The sequence below is a fragment of the Chiloscyllium plagiosum genome, chromosome 24, assembly GCF_004010195.1.
Source record: "Chiloscyllium plagiosum isolate BGI_BamShark_2017 chromosome 24, ASM401019v2, whole genome shotgun sequence".
In the NCBI taxonomy this organism is placed as follows: domain Eukaryota; kingdom Metazoa; phylum Chordata; class Chondrichthyes; order Orectolobiformes; family Hemiscylliidae; genus Chiloscyllium; species Chiloscyllium plagiosum.
The window spans coordinates 21,445,377-21,463,780 of record NC_057733.1 but is presented as its reverse complement, the minus strand read 5'-3'; the positions used below and the strand labels follow the sequence as shown (position 1 = coordinate 21,463,780).

Genomic DNA, 18,404 nt, shown 5'->3' with positions numbered 1-18,404 from the left:
TGCAAGATGACACCACCTGCGACATTCAATTTCTTACATGTCAGTAGAACAAATTTAGCCTGTAACTCATCATTTGAGATGTTAAGAATGGACAATATATGCTAGCCTAGCCAGTGAGGTCTGTCCTGTGAATGGGTGGCAGTAGTTAGTACTGTTGCGCCTCAGCGCCAGAGACCTGAGTTCAATTCCTGCCTCAGGCGACTGACTGTGTGGAGTTTGGCCATTCTCCCCATGTCTGTCAGTTTCCTCCGGGTGCTTCAGTTTCCTCCCACGGTCCAAAAATGTGCGGATTAGGTGAATTGGCCATGGTAAATTGCCCGTAGTGTTAAGTGAAGGGGTAAATGTAGGGGAATGGGTCTGGGTGGTTGCGCTTTGGCTGGTCGGTGTGGACTTGTTGTGTGAAAACAGGCCCTTTGACCCTCTAATCTTAAAAAAAAAAAAAACAGGGGTCTAGTAGTTAGAAGTAAGCATTTTTTAAAAACAAATTCTACACTATAGAGTGCGTGCCAGCGTTTGTGTAGTCTATGTAAGATGGGTACAAAGCAAGCTGTGCTGTTTTTTTGATTGAAAATGATTTTCAATGACAAAAAAGAACTTTTCAGGCTTTACCCTGTTGTGGTGCTGCTTGTATGATGGATGAATTAACACTGCCTATCTAGTTCAAGAAAGCCAGCTTCTCTGGAAAAGGAGGCTGACTAACTTTCCATTTTAACTGAATTAATGGGCTAAATTAGTTCCTACCAATAAAAGTGCAACTTGAGCTGATCATCGACAGTTATTGTATCCTCTTTTTAAAAAAAGATTGGGATTGTGACTCTGCCTGAGCTCTTTAACCAAAATCAAATTGAACACTATCTACTGAAACAATTTTTTGGAAAATTAAACTATAACACACTTCCTCCATTGCACTCCTCCTATCTCTTAGCACAGGTTACAAGACAGTAATTGAGTTTATTTTTTGGCAGCAGCATTTCTGTTTGTGTTTAGAAGCCAAAGTCTCTGCATTTTTAGCTTCCAGATAACTTTAAGATTTTTAGTCTCTAGAGTAATCAACTTTTTTCTGGCCTGTGTTTGAAAGGATTGAACTCCCACCATGGTAGTGAATTACTACAGATGCCTCCTTTTTTTTATTTGATTCTAAACTATAAATCCGATTTGATGCTGCTGTGCTTGTTTGGATACTGGTTCACCGGTCTTGGGGTGAGAAATCAGTTTATACCTGATACAAGGGACTTGGTTTTCCAAACTGAGATTTAATACTGGATGAATGGTGACCAGTAAAAAGAGAAATATAATTTTAAAATTTGTGACTTGAAGTTTAGAATTCAAACTTGCTATGTTCTGCATGACCATCTCATAGATAGAGGCCCATCAAGTAGGGTGGCATGGTGGCTCAGTGATAGCACTGCTGTCTCACAGCACCAGAAACCTGAATTCGATTCCAGGCTCTGGTGACTGTGTGCAAACCCCACAGACATTCTCCCAGTGTCTGCGTGGGTTTCCTCCAGGTGTTCAGGTTTCCTCCCACAGTCTAAAGATGTGCAGGTTAGGTGAATTAGACATGATAAATTGCCCGTAGAGTTCAGGGATGTGTAGGTTAGATGCATTAGTTAGGGGTAAATATCAGATAATAGGGTAGGGGAATGGGTTTGGTGGGGTACTGTAGGTCGGTGTGGACTTGTTGGGCCGAAGGACCTGTTTCCACACCATAGGGATTCTATGGATTCCAAGTCTGTATCGCCAAAGGTATACTACTGTCTACACTTATCCCATTTTCCCAAACTAGGCCTATGCCAACAATGGTGGGTGAGCCATTACTGAAATGATTTTCATCCAGCTATGATCTTCTTTTGGGTCAACTATGAAGAAAAATCAGTATTTTAGAGGGCTGAATTAGTCTGGTCAGGAGTTGGATTACCTACACTGTGAAGTATAATGAAAAAGTTGAATGTTTATGCTATACTGCTTACGTTAACCTGCTTTTGTACTGTTAATGGATTTGATTGTAAAGTAGTTATGTAATTCCTTTTATAAACAGCATTATCATTGTTTAGCTTAATTTGGATAATTAATCTCAATAGAACTGAATTTAAGTCTCTGGAGACAAGTGTTTAATCTGAAGATCCAGATTGGCTGCAAGCCAGGATCTGGCTGCATTATGACAATTGAGCATGTAGCATAATTTTTTTGCAAGGAACTCCTACATAGCAGCAGTATTTTGGTGTTTATTTTCCTGTCTGACTGCCAATATTCTCATGCTTCTAAATGACTGGTCACCTCACCCTGCAGCTTAAGCTGCAGATAGTGTACTGCTTGAAGAGTTTAAATGTAAATTCATTTAAGCATGGTTGAGGCACATTGACTTTTCCCACCAAGTTCTAGAAGAATTTTACACTTTTCTTTCAACTGTTCAAGAGAAAGGCAGCATGTGACCAAATATTGAATGCTGTGGAGACAGTGGAGTGAATGCTGTGTAATGACATTATGAAAGTTCCTCTTTGCCTGTGTGTATTCCATATCTCCTCCATAATGACATGCAAATATAAAAAGGTCCATTTGAATTAAAAATCAAAAGTGTTCTCTTCATTGAAATGAGGAAGATGTTTACACTATATTTTAAATGCTCCAGTAGTGGCTTTGCACAAGTTGACTTTGGCGATGAAGTTTGCAGGTTGTTTAGCCTGATGCTTCTCCATGGCAGAGAAGAACTTAAGGTATTTGGGAAATATTTGGATCAGATGTGCTGCTAGACCTGCTTTTTTTTTAAAAAGCTTCCATGCCATTTACTAAATTTTCTTTTTTTGAAGGATCACAATTTGGAGAAAGTAGTAAATAATTCTCTAACATGGTTGACTCTTGGAATGGCAGAGGAGACTATACTAGACAGGTTTAAGTTGATGCAAGGAAGTGTGATGCAAATAGATCAAGCCCATATTCCATCCCGGTTTCCCAATTCCCAAATTTAAGCATATGCCAGATGGTCAACAGAGAAGGAAGTGCCTGCAGTTAAATTCTGGTATTACTACCTGGTTTGGCAACATTAATCAGCATAGACATGTTTCTAGCTTCTCAAACTTAAGGAGTATTTAGTGCAGTATATCAAAACTTTTGAATAATGCTGATTTGAAGTTTCCAAGGTTACTCCCTTTTTTGTCTTCAGCCATAGCTTTGACTGGGAAGAGGTGGGGGAGGAAATGACATTTTAATTTTAAAGAACCTTTTTAAATAAACTTTTAAAGGCAAGCTTTAGTTTAAGAATTGTTTGGGATCCTGTCTGTTGGACCTCAAGTCAGTGTTCTACTATTAAAAATGCCATTTCTCCAAGCTCTTAAGTGTCTATTGTTTCTCTTGTTTTAGACCTATTCTGGACTCTTCTGTGTGGTCATAAATCCATACAAGAATCTACCCATTTATGCTGAACAAATTATTGAAATGTACAGGGGGAAAAAGCGACATGAGATGCCACCCCACATCTATGCCATCTCTGAAAGTGCCTACAGAAGCATGTTGCAAGGTAAGGTGCTAAACTGTTCAAGTGAAAGAAAAATTAACTGCAATTTTCAATTTCTCTTTTGAGCATGAGGAATTTTCCCTCATTGTGAACCTTGAATTTATTTTGCTACTTAGTAACAAAGGTTTTGGCATTTTTAGTTGTGCTTTCAGATATTTAAAGCCTGTTTTAATCTGGTGTATGCATACTTTTCAAAAGTTGAAATTGGGGGAGGACACAGAGGATCTGAAATGATCTATGAATCAAACCAGTTTGTTTTTGTTTTTTTTTCTCTTGTTGGATTATGCCACATTTTGCTTTATTTAAAACTGAGTAGGGGAGGAGAAAAGCATTCTGTGCAGTTTTTATTTTAAAAAGAAAGTTTGGGATAAGTGGCCTTAAGTTACTTGTGCCCATAGATTGTGGGATGAAATCCCACTTTAAGAGCTCCACTCATGCTGAGGGCTAGTGATACTAAGGGAGTGGTGCATTGCCAGATATTCCAGTAGTTCACTTAGACATTTTGAATTGTGACAAAACAGGCCATTAGCTGATGCCTCCAAGAATAAATGTATTGGTCATTGAACTTTTTTTTTTAACTTGTTGGATGTTTGTTTTCAAAATGATCAGTTTAAGAAACTTGCTAATGTATATCTTGCATAGAAACTTTATTTCTACTTTAATTTTTGTGTAAGTGCAACACTTAAAGAGCTGTATGAACTGGAAAGATCATTAGGCCATTCCATTCCATGTAATTATTTTGGAATTGCAGTTAAAGACAGCTGCAAAGAAGCTGAATTTAGTTAATAGACCTTTTTTTTAGTTAAACAATGGAGGGGTTATTTTATTATTCATGGAATTTGGGTGTGGCTGGCAAGGCCATTCACATCACACTAATTATTTGGCTTCTTGAGACGACAAGAGGATCTGGGGAGGAATTAAAGTCAGCTTGAATGTTACAGCTTGTCTCATGTACCTTTTACTGCCCTTTCTTCAAAGCCTTTAATCATAGCCTCTTTCTGCACTGTAAAGCTATTTGACCCATGTCTGTACTGGCTCCCAAAAGAGCTGTTGAGCTAGACCCATTCTCCAGTCTTCTAAATTCTGGATCACCTTTTTCGAATATGTCCAGCTCTGCTTTGAAACTGCTGATGGATTCTGCCACCATCACTCTTCCAGACAGTGTTCCAAATCCTAACAACAGAGTAAAGAGATTTCTCTTCCCCTTGCTCCTAGCTGTCTTGCTGAAAATCTTAAGTTGTGACCCCCTAGTTATTGACATACTAGTGGAAATAATGTCCTCCCTTGTTGTGTCAAAATTGCTTGTAATTGTGAACACCTCAAAGTCACCACTAATCTTTTCTGCTCCAAGGAGAATAAGCTCCATTTCTGAATTTTTTTTTAAAAATCCCCTCAATCCTGATATCATTCTAGCAAATCATTGTGTGCCATCAGAAATGTGGAGGAGGAATGGGGCTGAGATAAATAGAATGGAGAGGGGGGAATTGGTGAGCAGGCGATAAGTGGATGCAGTTAGGAGGTAATTGTGATAGGGTAGGGTGGACTGGATAGATGGGAAGGAATTTGGACAGGTAGATCAGGTCAAGAGGGTGGTGCTGAGTTAGTTGGATCTGGGATGAGGGGTGGGGAGGTTTGGAAACTAGTGAAGTTGATGTTGATGCTGTGTGGTTGAAAGGTCCCAAGGTGGAAGGTGAGGTGTTCTCCTTCGAGTTGGCACGAGGCTTTGAGTTTGGTGCAGGAGGCCCAGGATTTACATGCCCTTTTTTTTTTTTGGGGGTGGTGGGGGTGCATGCATCTCAGATGTTCCCTGAACCGCTCTGAGTTGGTGCTTCATCTCCCTGATGGAGTCTTCTCTACTTTTGAGAGCAATGTTTGCAGTCTGTCCAGTAGGAACTAAAGTGTACAATGATCCCATCAATTTTTCACACTGTCAAGCTCACAGGTGTGTAGTTTCCAGAATTATCTTTTTTGCCTCTTTAAACAATATCACATTTGCATCTGCCTGCCGCAACAAACTCAAACAAGCAGACAAAACATGTCCAGAAACCCTAGCCACTCTCCCCTACATCAGACAACTCTGACCCCTTGGCATCATAGCTCACAAACCCACCAATACACTAAAACAGCAGCTAAAGACCCTGTACAGACAACAAGCAAATCTTGTGTTAATTACAAAAACACTGTGCAAGGACTGTGACAAACAAGCAGAAAACAAGCCACCAGGATACATGAACATCAACTAGCCATAAAATGACACTACCCTCTCATTAGTATCCTTGCATAGAGATGAGAAAGAACATCACTTCAACTGGGACAATACATCCATTCTAAGGCTAGCCAAACAGAGACCTGCACGAGAATTCCTAGAAGCATGGCATTCTAACTGGAACTCTATCAACAAACACATCGCATTTGACCCCATCTGCCAACCCCAAGGAAAAAGAACAGGAAATGATGACATCACAAATGATGTCACCATAGGAAATGACATCAACCCAAAGAAACCAAACATATAAATAGAAAGCAGGAGTTATCAGCAGTGCTTTGCCTGGATGCCCACTGAAGATGTTGCCTAGTATGGTGACAAAATGTCTGGAAATGAACCCTCCAGCTCAGCGAGCAAACCTACATCCAGAACCTCAACCTGAGCTATAAATTTTCTCAACTCGTTAAATCCTTATTTTAAGTTGAAAGAAGTGCCATCTGTATTCTTTGTGGATGGAAAGAACAGGGCACTGTTTCAGAATGTAGCTTCCTATACATACAAGTGTGCCACCAGAGCCCAGCAGGCAATTCTAAAGTATCAGTGCAATTCCTTGCATGTTCAAGATTATTCTGAAAATATCCAACTGTTGGACGTTGCTGTGAGTATTGCAAGCACTAATTGGCTGGGTAGTCGTGCCTTGTTATAAACAACTGAAGGGGCATGTTTGCAGTTTGTTGGGTCAGCCTACATAATTTCAGAGCATATGATGCCAGTTAATATGCCATGATAGGCAGAATGTCATTGGCAATGATAATCACATCTCTACCAAAGGGAATGTGCTTGCCAACTAACTGGCACTGTTCCCCTCGAGCAATATGTACAATAGCTTTGCTCAAGAAATATTCCTTGTGAAATCTCATGTGCAAGATGAAATGCTTCACCAAAGTGCCTTTTTCTGATTTAGTTTAACTTCTAAAAATCAAATTCAGTGAATAAAAGTTGAACGAGAATGGGTGTTAAGTGGGGTCTTGAGATCTCACTTAAACACCCATCCTTGTTCAACTTGTATTCCCAGTAGTGGCTGCCATAGAATTTGGATGAAGGTGCAGTAATTGTGTTCCTGCTCTTGTATTGTTAGCCCTATCTCCCCTCCCCACGTTCTTGCTGAGGGATCACTGCTATTTTCAATCCTTGAAATGGGGTCGCTGTGGGAAAAGGTCAGGGAAACACTGAACTTTAAACATGGCAAAAGCAAAGAAAGTAGAATGTTGGGAATAATTTTTAAACATTATATTTTGCATTTTTAGGCTGTGCACTAAATTGGTTTGTTTTTAAAATTGAGTTTTCTATCTAGTGCCAAACTTGCCTTAACCCCTCTTATTCACTTTCATCAAGCTTGTTAATCTTTTTAGACCAGCTTTGTGTCGCAAATTGATATCTCCACTGAAGAGAAAATGTAAGCTTATTTTGAAATTTCAATTCTGGCATTTGTATTGATCCATATTTCTCCAGTCCTCTGGGACCTCCCCTATGTTCAAAGATGCTGCAAAGATATCTGTTAAAGCCCCACTATTTTTTTTCTCTTCCCTCAGTAACCTGGGATAAATCCCATTGCACCTGGGGACTTGTCCACCCTAATGCGTTTAGAATACCCAACACTACTTCTCTCATGCTGACTTGACCTACAGTAATCGAGCATCTGTCCCTAACCTTCACATCCACCATGTCTCTTTCCACCCCCCCCCTCCTCAATATCAATGTGATGTACTCATTAGAATCTTTTGTCCTTTGCAGGCCAACCTTTTCCCGAGTTATCCTCTTGATTCTTACCAATAAAAGGCTTTGGGGTTTTCCTTAACCCTGCTTGCTAAGGATATTTTATGACCCTTTTTAGCCCTCTTACTTCCTTGTTCCAGATGGTCCTACGTTCCTGTATTCTTCCAAAGCTTCATCTGTCTTCAGTCGCCTAGACAATGTACACCTCCTTTTTCCTCTTGCTAGTCTCTTAATTTCACCTGTCATCCACAGTTCCCTAACTTTGCCATTGTATCCTTCATTTTCACAGAAACATATGTCTTGAACTCTAATCAACCTCTCTTTAAAAGCCTCCCACATTGAATGTGGATTTCCCCTCAAACAGCTGCTCCCAATCTACATTTCTCAGCTGCCAAATTTTGGTGTAGTTAACCCCCCACCCCCCTGCCCATTTTAGCACTCCTTCCTTTAGGCCCACTCTTGTCTTTTTGTAGCTGCTCCTGTCTCGAAGTGCAATGGCAGTTGGGCTTGAAACTAAACAGTAGGGTGAGAATAGGGCCCCTCAAAGATCAGCAAGACAGTCTTTGTGGAGCTGCAGGAGATGGGGGAGATGTAAATGGGTATTTTGCATCAGTACTTTGGAAAAGGACATGGAAGATACAGAATGAAGGGGATAGATGGTAACGTTTTGAAAAAAGGTCCATATTACAGAGGAGGAAATGCTGGATGTCTTGAAATGCATAAAAGTGGATAAATCCCCAGGACTTGATCAGGTGTATCCTAGAACTCTGGGAAGCTAGGGAAGTTATTGCTGGGCATCTTGCTGAGGTATTTTGTATTATTGATAGTCACAGGTGAGGTGCTGGAAGACTGGAGGTTAGCTAATGTGGTGCCACTGTTTAAGATGGTCAGGACAAGCCAGGGAACTATAGACCAGTGAGCTTCATGTCGATGGTGGGAAAGTTGTTGGAGGGAATCCTGAGAGTACAGGATGTATATGTATTTGGAAAGGCCAGGATTGATTAGGTCTAATCAACATGGCTTTGTGCATGGGAAATCATGTCTCAAACTTGTTTTTTTTTAAATGTTGCCAAGAGGCTTGAGGGCAGAGTGGTGGACGTGATCGACATGGCATTTGACAAGGTTCCCCATGGGAGACTGGTTAGCACGATTAGATCTCGTGGAATACAGGGAGAACTAGCCATTTGGATATAGAACTGGCTCAAAGCTAGAAGACAGGGTGGTGGTGGAGGGTTGTCTTTCAGACTGGAGGCCTGTGACCAGTGGAGTGCCACATGGATTGGTGCTGGGTCCTTTACTTTTTATCACTTAGATAAATGATTTGGATGTGAGCATAAGAGGTACAGTTAGTAAATTGCAAATGACACCCAAATTGGAGGTGTAGTGGATAGCGAAGAGGGATACTCCGATTTACAACGGGATCTTGATCAGATGGGCCAATGGGCTGAGAAGCAGCAGTTGGAGTTTAATTTAGATAACTGAGGTGCTGTATTTAGAGAAAGCAAATCTTAGCAGGACGTATACACTTAATGGTAAGGTCCTAGGGAGTGTTGCTGAACAAAGGCCTTGGAGTGCAGGTTCATAGCTCCTTGAAAGTGGAGTCGCAGGTAGATGGGATAGTGAAGACATTTGGTATGCTTTCTTTTATTGGTCAGAGTATTGAGTACAGGAGTTGGGAGGTCATGTTGTGGCTGTACAAGACATTAGTTAGGCCACTGGAATATGGCGTGCACATCTGGTCTCCTTCCTATCGGAAAGATGTTGTGAAACTTGAAAGGGTTCAGAAAAGATTTACAAGGATGTTGCCTGGATTTGAGCTAAAGAGATTGAACAGGCTGGGGCTGTTTTCCCTGGAGCATTGGACGCTGAGGGGTGACCTTAGAGGTTTATAAAATTGAGGGGCATGGATAGGGTGAATAGGCAAAGTCTTTTCCCTGGGGTCAGGGAGTCCAGAACTAGAGGGCATAGGTTTAGGGTGAGGGGAAAGATATAAAAGAGACCTAGGGGGCAACTTTTTCCACACACAGGGTGGTACATGTATGGAATGAGCTGCCAGAGGAAGTGGTGGAGGCTGGTACAATTGCAACATTTAAAAGGCATTTGGATGGGTATACGAATAGGAAGGGTTTGGAGGGATATGGGCTGGGTGCTGGCAGATGGGACTAGATTGGGCTGGGATATCTAGTTGGCATGGATGGGTTGGACTGAAGGGTCTGTTTCCGTGCTGTATGCCTGACTCTAAATGGGTCTGCATGTGTACTCTCCAAGAGAAATCGGTGAATTGGATTGGAGACCAGGAGGTGTGATTTCAGTCATCAGCTACACTGAACTCAGTGTTCCACTGTTGCACCTGGAACCATCTTAACTTGCTTAGAAATGAAATTCCTAAACTGTTGGCTTGGGAATCAAAAAGATTCTGGAAACAGACCTTCATTTTGATCAGTAACTTTTTCTTCCCATAACGGTCCACTGATATTTAACCTAAGTGGATGTGATGCATTCGTAAATATTTATGAATAACTGAAGTGCATGTTCTGAATGTTGCTGATTAAAATTATGCTTAAAATAGTACAGATGAGCTGTTGGGTTTGTAATGTTTGAACATTTTGTACATCAGATGTTAGTAATTACAGTTGCAGTGTATCATATCTGGCCATCTTGGACTGGTGCCAATCATGTAAGATTGAACTACTGCATCATAATGGTTGTTTTGTTTAGGGGGTTATATCATAGTGAGTGAGAGCTGACATGAATACTGGAGTTTTTGTTCCCATATGTTTCTAGACACATTGTGCAGAGATAAGCCAGGTGGTCTGGTCAGTTGCACTGGCATGCATGAGGAGTAAATTTGGCTTTAACAGACAACTACATAGTGTTTGCATTGTTCTGCTTGAATTGCAAAAGGCTAGCTATTAACTTTTTATTTTGATCCACTATGTGCAATAGAGTGTGTGTGTCTTCTTGCTGTCACGTTTTTAAATTGGTATGCAGCTGTGTATGCATACTAATAGTTGGTGTGTAATTTAAATGCAGTTGAACGAAGCAGTGAGTGCTTTTGCCTTGGTTGTTCTCAGTCATGCCAGAGTTTGAGTATCAGATTTTAGGAAATAGATTGCTGCAAATTTAAATGCTTCCTGCTTTTTAAGAATGCTGTGTATTCCCATAAGGAATACAATAGACGTGTTGATTTTGTTACTGTACATAATTGACTGTGAACTGAATCCTGTCAAATTGTGTATTGCATGAATGGACTACATGCACTCCTCCCCACTGTCCTTTTTTTTTAAGGTTATGGCTGATCATCTAACATGACTTGTATCTCACTGTATTCATATCTCCTTCCTGGATAAAATGTGAGTTGGAGTGCCATCTCAACCTCTGCCATAATACATGAGGTCAGAAATGATCACTCCTCCTGCTTAATGAAATTAAAGGCTAATTCTATGCAGGTTGTACTTGTGAATTTAATTGCTTTTTGCTGGGGAAAGCAAGAATTTATTCTAAAATGTTTTGTGGGCTGGCATAGTGGCTCAGTGGTTAACATTGCCTCACAGCACCAGGGATCTGGCTTTGATTCCATTCTCTTGATTCTGAACTCCACAAACATTCTCCATGTCTGTAGGAGGGAACCCCCAATAGACCAAAGATGTGCAGACTAAGTGGATTGGCCATGCTAAACTGTCCATGGTGACCAAGCATGTATAAGTTAGCTGGATCAGCCATGCAGAATGCATGCTTACAGGGTTAGGGGGTTGGGTGTGGTGGGATATTCTTGAGGATCAGTGGGCTGAGTGGCCTGCCTCCACATTAGGGATTCTGTAATTCTTTCTTGATTATGGATTTGCAAAAAATCCACATAGCAGCTTTATATCATTCTTTGTGCTATTTTTATTCCTATCACTTAATATTGAACTTGTGAAAGTATAACCATTTTATACTTGAGGCTATTTAGATTCTGAGAAACTTGTAATGTACCCAGTCTGTTGCAAAGTTGGTATTGTTTGTAAATGGTGATAAATAGGAAATCTAACTATCATAAACTGGGTACAGCCAGTTCTGAAAAATAATGCAGAGCTTGTCTCACCAGTCTAAGATTTGAAGACATCCATGTGCATCAGTGGTGTGTTTCTATTGAATAAGTAGTTTAGTTCTGCTTACATCACTTAAGTGTTAGTCATTGAGCCATTTGTCACTTCACTACAGGCTGAACAATCTTGCATTGACCATTTGAAATAGTATGGCCAAACTTGCGCATGATTTAAGCTGTGAATACCTGTTTGGACATAACCTTTTTCTGTATGTTGCCTGTTCCAAGTGAGCAGGGCTACTTGAACTCTGGAAGCATTTGCTACTGAAATTAGATCTCTGAAACAAGGTTGCACACTTCCTGGTGTATGATGCCTATCTGAAACATTTCATTCATTTTAAGGAAAATGAACATTACTATTTAGTGTTAATGATGCTGATGAATTGAGTTGCAGTGTGTCAAACGTACGTTCTGACTTTTCAGCTGAAGTGCTAGTGTAAAAAGCAGTTAAATGCACACTCTGGTTTATGTAGGGTATTATGTTACTTGGCAAAATGGCTAATAGCAACAAGTCCAGTGCAAATGCAGAAAACTGTAACCTGGGATCAAGTGAAGAATTTCTTGTAGGTGGCTTCCACTATTTTCAAACTCAGTGGGAGGTTGGAGCAGAATTACAAGAATTTACAGTACTGTAAAACCTACCTATCTGAAACAATAGTAGCAAATGCAGGCAATATTGAGGTGAGGAAAGAACAAAAGTGAAAGGCAGAAGGAAAGGAGTAATCCTGTTTGTGCAATTGTAAGAGCTTTTGGCTAACTAAAGAATAGTGTTAAATGTACCTGATTATGCCTGATGCAAAATCAGTTTTTAACTTGAATGGCAAAAGAAATTTTGAAGTTTTGGCATATTGTCATCTGTGTTCCATATTTTAGTTTTAAAGCTTACAGGAGTATTTTTATAAAGTTACAATAACATTGTAGAAGTGATGCTATTGGCTCTAATTGAATAATTGGTTAGCATTGCCATAACCATATTTAATGAGCTGAAGCAACATCACAGATGCCAGAATTCAAATTGATTTTTGTCATGGAGTCCCATGGACATATTACACTATGGAATGAAGAATCTTTAAGCATGTTGGTTCATAACATTGTAATTTTTCCACACTTCAAAGCTCCTATGACCCCCTCATCAATTCAATAATTGCTGTGCATCTATTTTTGTTTGTTTGTTTTTGTGTGTGGTCTTGCTGTAGAATTCTAAGCCTAACCTTTTTTTTCAGCTGTTTCACAAAATCAGAAATGGGGGTGTTTTGATTTTCACAATATTTAGCACCCTTTGCAAAATCCAGGTGCTGAAACAGTTCATATGCATGTACAGGAGGAATTGAATGGCATTTTAGGCTTGGGCTGGTGTATGTTTTATGCACGATTGGAATTTGGCACTCAAGTACCAGAAAATGACTACTATAAACAAGCTAGAACCTAACCCCCTCCTTTTTGACATTGTGGCATTATCATCACTGAAGTCCCCACTAATGACATCGTGGGGCTGAGTTTTGGTTGCCTGGGGATACATTTACCATTGATCAGCAACTTAAATTGGACTACCTGTGTAAATACAGTAACAATGCTCTAAGTTCATTGCTATCCAGGACAAAGGGATCTTGATCAGCACTGCACCCCACTAACTTAAACATCACTGTCCTCCATCATTTGTACAGTGAAAAGTGTGCACCATTTACATGATAGAGTGCAGCAACTCACTAAAGCTCCTTTTGACAGCACTTTCCAAACTCCAACCTTGACCTGCCTCCCAGAAGGACAAGGGTTGCAGACTAATAGGACAAATCCAGCACCATCCTGACATGGAACTATATTATCCCTTCAATATTTGTGGGATGAAAATCTAGGAACTCCCATCCTAACAGCATCTGTGGGTATGACTGAAGTGGATTGAGTATGCAACTTGTACCTTTTCAGTTTATGCCTGAAACATTGCCTTTCCTGTTTGGATGCTGCCTGACCTGTGCTTTCCCAGCACCACCATTTTTGAACTTGCCACTTTTAAAACAAAAAAAAGGGCAGTTAGGGGTGGATGATAAATGCTGACCTTGTCTGTGACCTCTGCACCCTGTACCTGGTACAGTATAATAGAAAAATACTATAGATACTAGAAATCTGAAATTCTGTTGAAATTGTGGACGTGACTCAAGTCATTTTTCTCTCTAGCCTTCACCTTCTAGGTGATGGGGATCAGAGTTTGGAAGGTGCTGTTAAAGAAGCTTTGTTCAGATACTGTCAGATTCCCTGATTTTTTTTTTTTGCATTTTTTAAAAATATTACACTTGGCAGTTCACCTACCCCATGCATGCTGGAATTGATTTCATGCTACTTCATAAATCTGAGTGCTGCTGCATTCTTGCATTAATGTCTTGTTTGATTTAAATCAAATGTAGTCATCTTTGTGCTGCAGTCTTTTCAAACATAGACTAGGAAGACTCTTGGTGAGTTGAGGGTTGATTTTTTAAATCATTTAAATTGGCTTATTCCTTACAAAACAAGGAACAACTATTTGAATTCTTTAAGTAGAACTTGTCTTTATACAGTTATATCAAATAACAATGATGCCTCACACTGGGTTGTTACACTAGACTTAATCTAATTACTGTGGGTTAACCACTTAAATTTGAAGTGTTTTGTATCATTTTTGTTTGGAAAAAAAACCTTAGTTTTAGCAGAGAGTCTAAAGATGCCTGGTACCAATTGACTCTCAATATGATGGATGAGAGGGTTTTTTTTTGATTTACTAAAAGGGTTGCTATTTTTTTTCCCAGAGAAAACTAACATTTTAAAACACTACTTTGTGCCTCTTTTCAGAGTTATTATGAATGTAATTAGAATATCTTTTTTAAATTTCACCTAGTTCATGATTCACAAGAAATTAAACTAGATTCACATAGGTTGGAGTAAAGGGTGTTTTTGATGTAGAAATTGCAAATTATCTCTAGTCAGTGCCCTTGGCTGGGGAGGAAATGCAGTCAGCTAAAGTTCCCCACTCTTGATGACTGACTACTGCCTGTCCTGTTCTCATTCTGCTTATGGCTGAGCTATGATGCCTTTGATCTACCAAATGGGATCACATGAAAGGTTGAGACAAGAAATCCTCCTGTGGTCAGAAGCCATAATCTAGCAAATTTCATGTCTTTTGAGCAAGACAACCAAACTTATTCAAGTTGTAGGAATATAACATTGCGAACTAAGAGGATACAATGATGCAATTGAAGGTGTCTTTCCAGAAAAAGTTGAGGTTAATACAGTTATTGTACTGAGATTTGGGGTAAATGCATCTCAATTCCTGAAGAATGATAGAGCACTTGCAAGCAAGTCCCTATAAGCACGTTCTTCAGTAAAGTAAACTATATTTGACATGACAAAAGTTCACTTTTCATTATACTTTGTTCAATAATGCAGCTGCTGCAGATTTGTATCTCCTGTTTTCAATAGCACTATTCTACGTTGTATTGGGTCAGCATTTGGAAATATTTTCATCAGGAAATGCTAGTGCTGTTCATAATTGGATCCAGCTGTCTTAAGTTGGCTGAAAGTGGCTATAACAGTGCATATAAACTTGCAATTAAATGTTTTACTCACTTTGTGCTGGAAGGTAATGTGCCAAACATGTTTAAAAGTGGAAGAGTTGTATGTTTTCAAATAACAATGGCACAGAGATGAATACTTAACGGCCTCTGGCTTGCAATTTTGGTTAAGATGGTCATAAGTTAAACGATCGGCTAAGCTGAACTTTTGGGTGTTTTAGTTTTGGCCATTTTATCCCAGTTTAATTAAGAAATATTTTACTCTTGTGAATCCTAACCCTTGAACTGATAAGCAAGGTCTTACAGTTAGCAAAATTGACCTCTCTAACTTCACTTGAATGAAAGTGATATGAAGGTTTTTACTGGTGCAGACTTTCCCTCAAAAAGTGACTTTTACAGATTCTTATTACATTCAAAGGTACTTCAGGTGAGGGCCAAATGAGAGTCCAAAATTTCAAAACTTGCTTCAGCTTGTGGTCCTGATGTAAGCCACAGATTGCACTTTTCCTTCATCTCATTGAAATTCTTTTAAGCAGTTTGAGGCAGTTCTATTTGTGGAACAGACCTGAAATGTAACTGCTTCAGAAAGCTAAATGTTCATTAGAGTCTATCCTGTTGTCAAACTTGTTTAATTATTCACATTTCAGCCACTCTGGTACTGAGTTGTCACAAATGTGGAATCTCTATTTGGCAATTTTAATTTTTTTTGTCGTCCTGTTTTTCTACTGTACTTATACCTGATTTTGTTTACCTAGACTAATTTATATGTAGCTCTTGTACATCATCATCAGCCTTCACTTGGTCATGGAGAGTTTTGTCCTGTTGTCCTCACTGCAGTGCTATTGCACCTTTGGTAAACTTCCATGCCAGAACAACATCAAATATAATTGATTACAAATCCTGTCAGACTTCTGCAGGTAAAATTTTTTTAGTCCCAGTGTGAGCTACATGCTGCTAGCCTTAAGATGTAGAAAATGAACACTTGTAATTTGCATTTGCAGTATGAAGCAAGAATGCGCGCTCTCTCTCGCGCGTGCACTCGCTCGCGCTCTCTCTCTCTCTCTCTCTCTCTCTCGTACCTCCCCACGTCTGCAGCTTTTGATCTCCTATGGTTAGTGACCAACCTTTGGCTTCAAAGAGGGTCACACCCATGTTTTCTCATCCTCCAATGTAACAGTTGGTTCACTTAGTTATACACATTACTGTAGAGATTTAGATTAAATTAATGTTGAGTTACTTTGTCCTTAAACACCTTTTTTAATTCATTTCCTGTTGTGGCATTTTAATTAGTGACGCAGAGTGTTGCAGAACTGTTCATTGCAGCTCACTTGCATTTGGACTCACTACATGAGATTCTGCCATCTGCTGTTCAATAAAGTGTTGCATTGATCGCTGAAAGCAGTATTTTGTATCAAAATATTTTTGAATATTGCAAGCTAAATTTTACTAGTTGAAGATTTTTTATGCTGCTTAAGTTGAGCCCTGTAGATCATCTTTGTATACAAACACTGATTTAAGACTTATTAACCAGATTTCCTTGTCAAAACAATAGTTTAGAATAGTCATGTCAGTTGTGCAGCAGTTTTGTGGTGTTAATTCTTTTTAGAAACTGGAGTGCTTTCCACAACTATTTTCATGAGCATGTTCTGGAATCCATTTGCAATTGAATGACTCTCCTAGTTTGTTCAATTTACTCCTGGTTCAGTCAGTCATGTTTTTATTGCAAGTTTGTTTTTTAATTGTCCAGTCCTGCTGTGTGGTGGGACTGAAACATGGGCCTAGACTTTCTGCTGCCCTATGGTCAGTTTGTGGCTATAGATGGGAGTTTTGCACTCAGACCCTGCAGAATACTTGGTGTAGCACACACTGAACTAATTGGTTTGAGGAATTTTTGAAGTCTTGGCTGGGCAGTTCCTTGACCCTTGGAACCCTCTGGTGGCTTGTTTAGAGAAGGATTTGTAGGGTTCTGAAATAACTTTCCACTTGGAAAGAGCCTATTATACTTATTTTGGTCCTAACTCCTGAGTAACAAGTCAGCTGACCACAGACCCTGTCCTGATTTCTCTTTTTCCTCTCTTCTCTTCTCCTCCCCCACCCCACTTCCCAGCATCTGACCTCCCGTTCCATCAGGAGCTGACTCTCTTACTGCATCCAGCTACTACACCACCCCACTTCTCGTTCACATTTTTATCTCTTTAACCTCTTGCATTGATATAGTTATGGTCATTCTTATTGTGCTATCGATACTTTGAACTTTTCAAACAGCACAAAGACGCTATGAAATGAGGTTTAGGAGGGAATTCTAGAACTATGGTAAAATTCCAGAGAAATGAGTGCATGTTGATAGTTGTCCTCTTTTTGGTATGAGGTTTGCCCACCAAAAGAGATGAACCTATTTGAAGTTACTTGGCACCAGGAGTTCCTGTTGAGCTTAATTTACAAACAAGCAACTAACAAAATATTTTTGCTACTAAAAACCTGTCCATGCGGTTTTTAAAGACTGCAATATTTTACTTGGATGTTGTAATATGGGTTGTGCTGTCTCTGCAGGTGTTATTTTTACTGTTTTCTGATCATTGAGCCAAATGTAATCCACGTTTTGGGATAGATTTAAGAATCAATATAGGGGTTCCCCTTCAAAGAAGCAAGTAACAAGGGGATCGAAGTTTGAGGGGATTTGAGGAAAATCTTGTCCACCCACAAGTGAGTTTTGAAATGCACTTCCTAGAAAGGTGGTTGAGGGCAGGGAACCAGTACCTTTTTTTTTTTAAACATGAACTATCATACATATTCAAAGCTGTGGGTCCAGTGTAGTTAATGTTTGGTGCAGACTTGAATATGGAATAGGTCCTCTGGACTCAATGATTCTATGAATAACATCTATTTAAGTGGGTATGGAGGTATTTGATATTTTGAGGTTAGAGCTGTTTCACTGCAGTATTTCTCCAATTTTTAAAATTCAAATCCCTAGTGTGGAAATAGGCCCTTCGGCCCAACAAGTCCACACCGACCCTCAGCCCACCCACCTATATTTTCTCCCCCCCCCCACCCTATATTTATCCCTGACTAATAAAGCTAACCTACCCATCCCTGAACATTATGGGAAATTTGGCATGGTCAGTTCACTTAACCTGCACATCTTTGGACTGTGGGAGGAGAGCAGAGCATCCGAAAACCACGCAGACATGGGGAGAATATGCAAACTCCACACAGACATCGGCTGAGGCTGGAATCAAACCTGGGTCCCTGGCACTGAGGTAGCAGTGCTTACCACTATGCTACTAT

At 39.8% G+C, this 18,404-nt stretch overlaps 1 protein-coding gene across 3 annotated transcripts in view; it reads left to right on the top strand.

Annotated features, from left to right (window-relative positions):
* LOC122562058 (myosin-10) overlaps positions 1–18,404 on the top strand; it is a 159,471-nt gene that overhangs the window by 19,742 nt on the left and 121,325 nt on the right. For all 3 annotated transcript variants that reach the window (XM_043714526.1, XM_043714525.1, XM_043714524.1), the window contains exon 3: positions 3,358–3,514. In XM_043714526.1, coding sequence (XP_043570461.1) covers positions 3,358–3,514 — 157 coding nt within the window. The remainder of the gene's footprint in view (positions 1–3,357; positions 3,515–18,404) is intronic.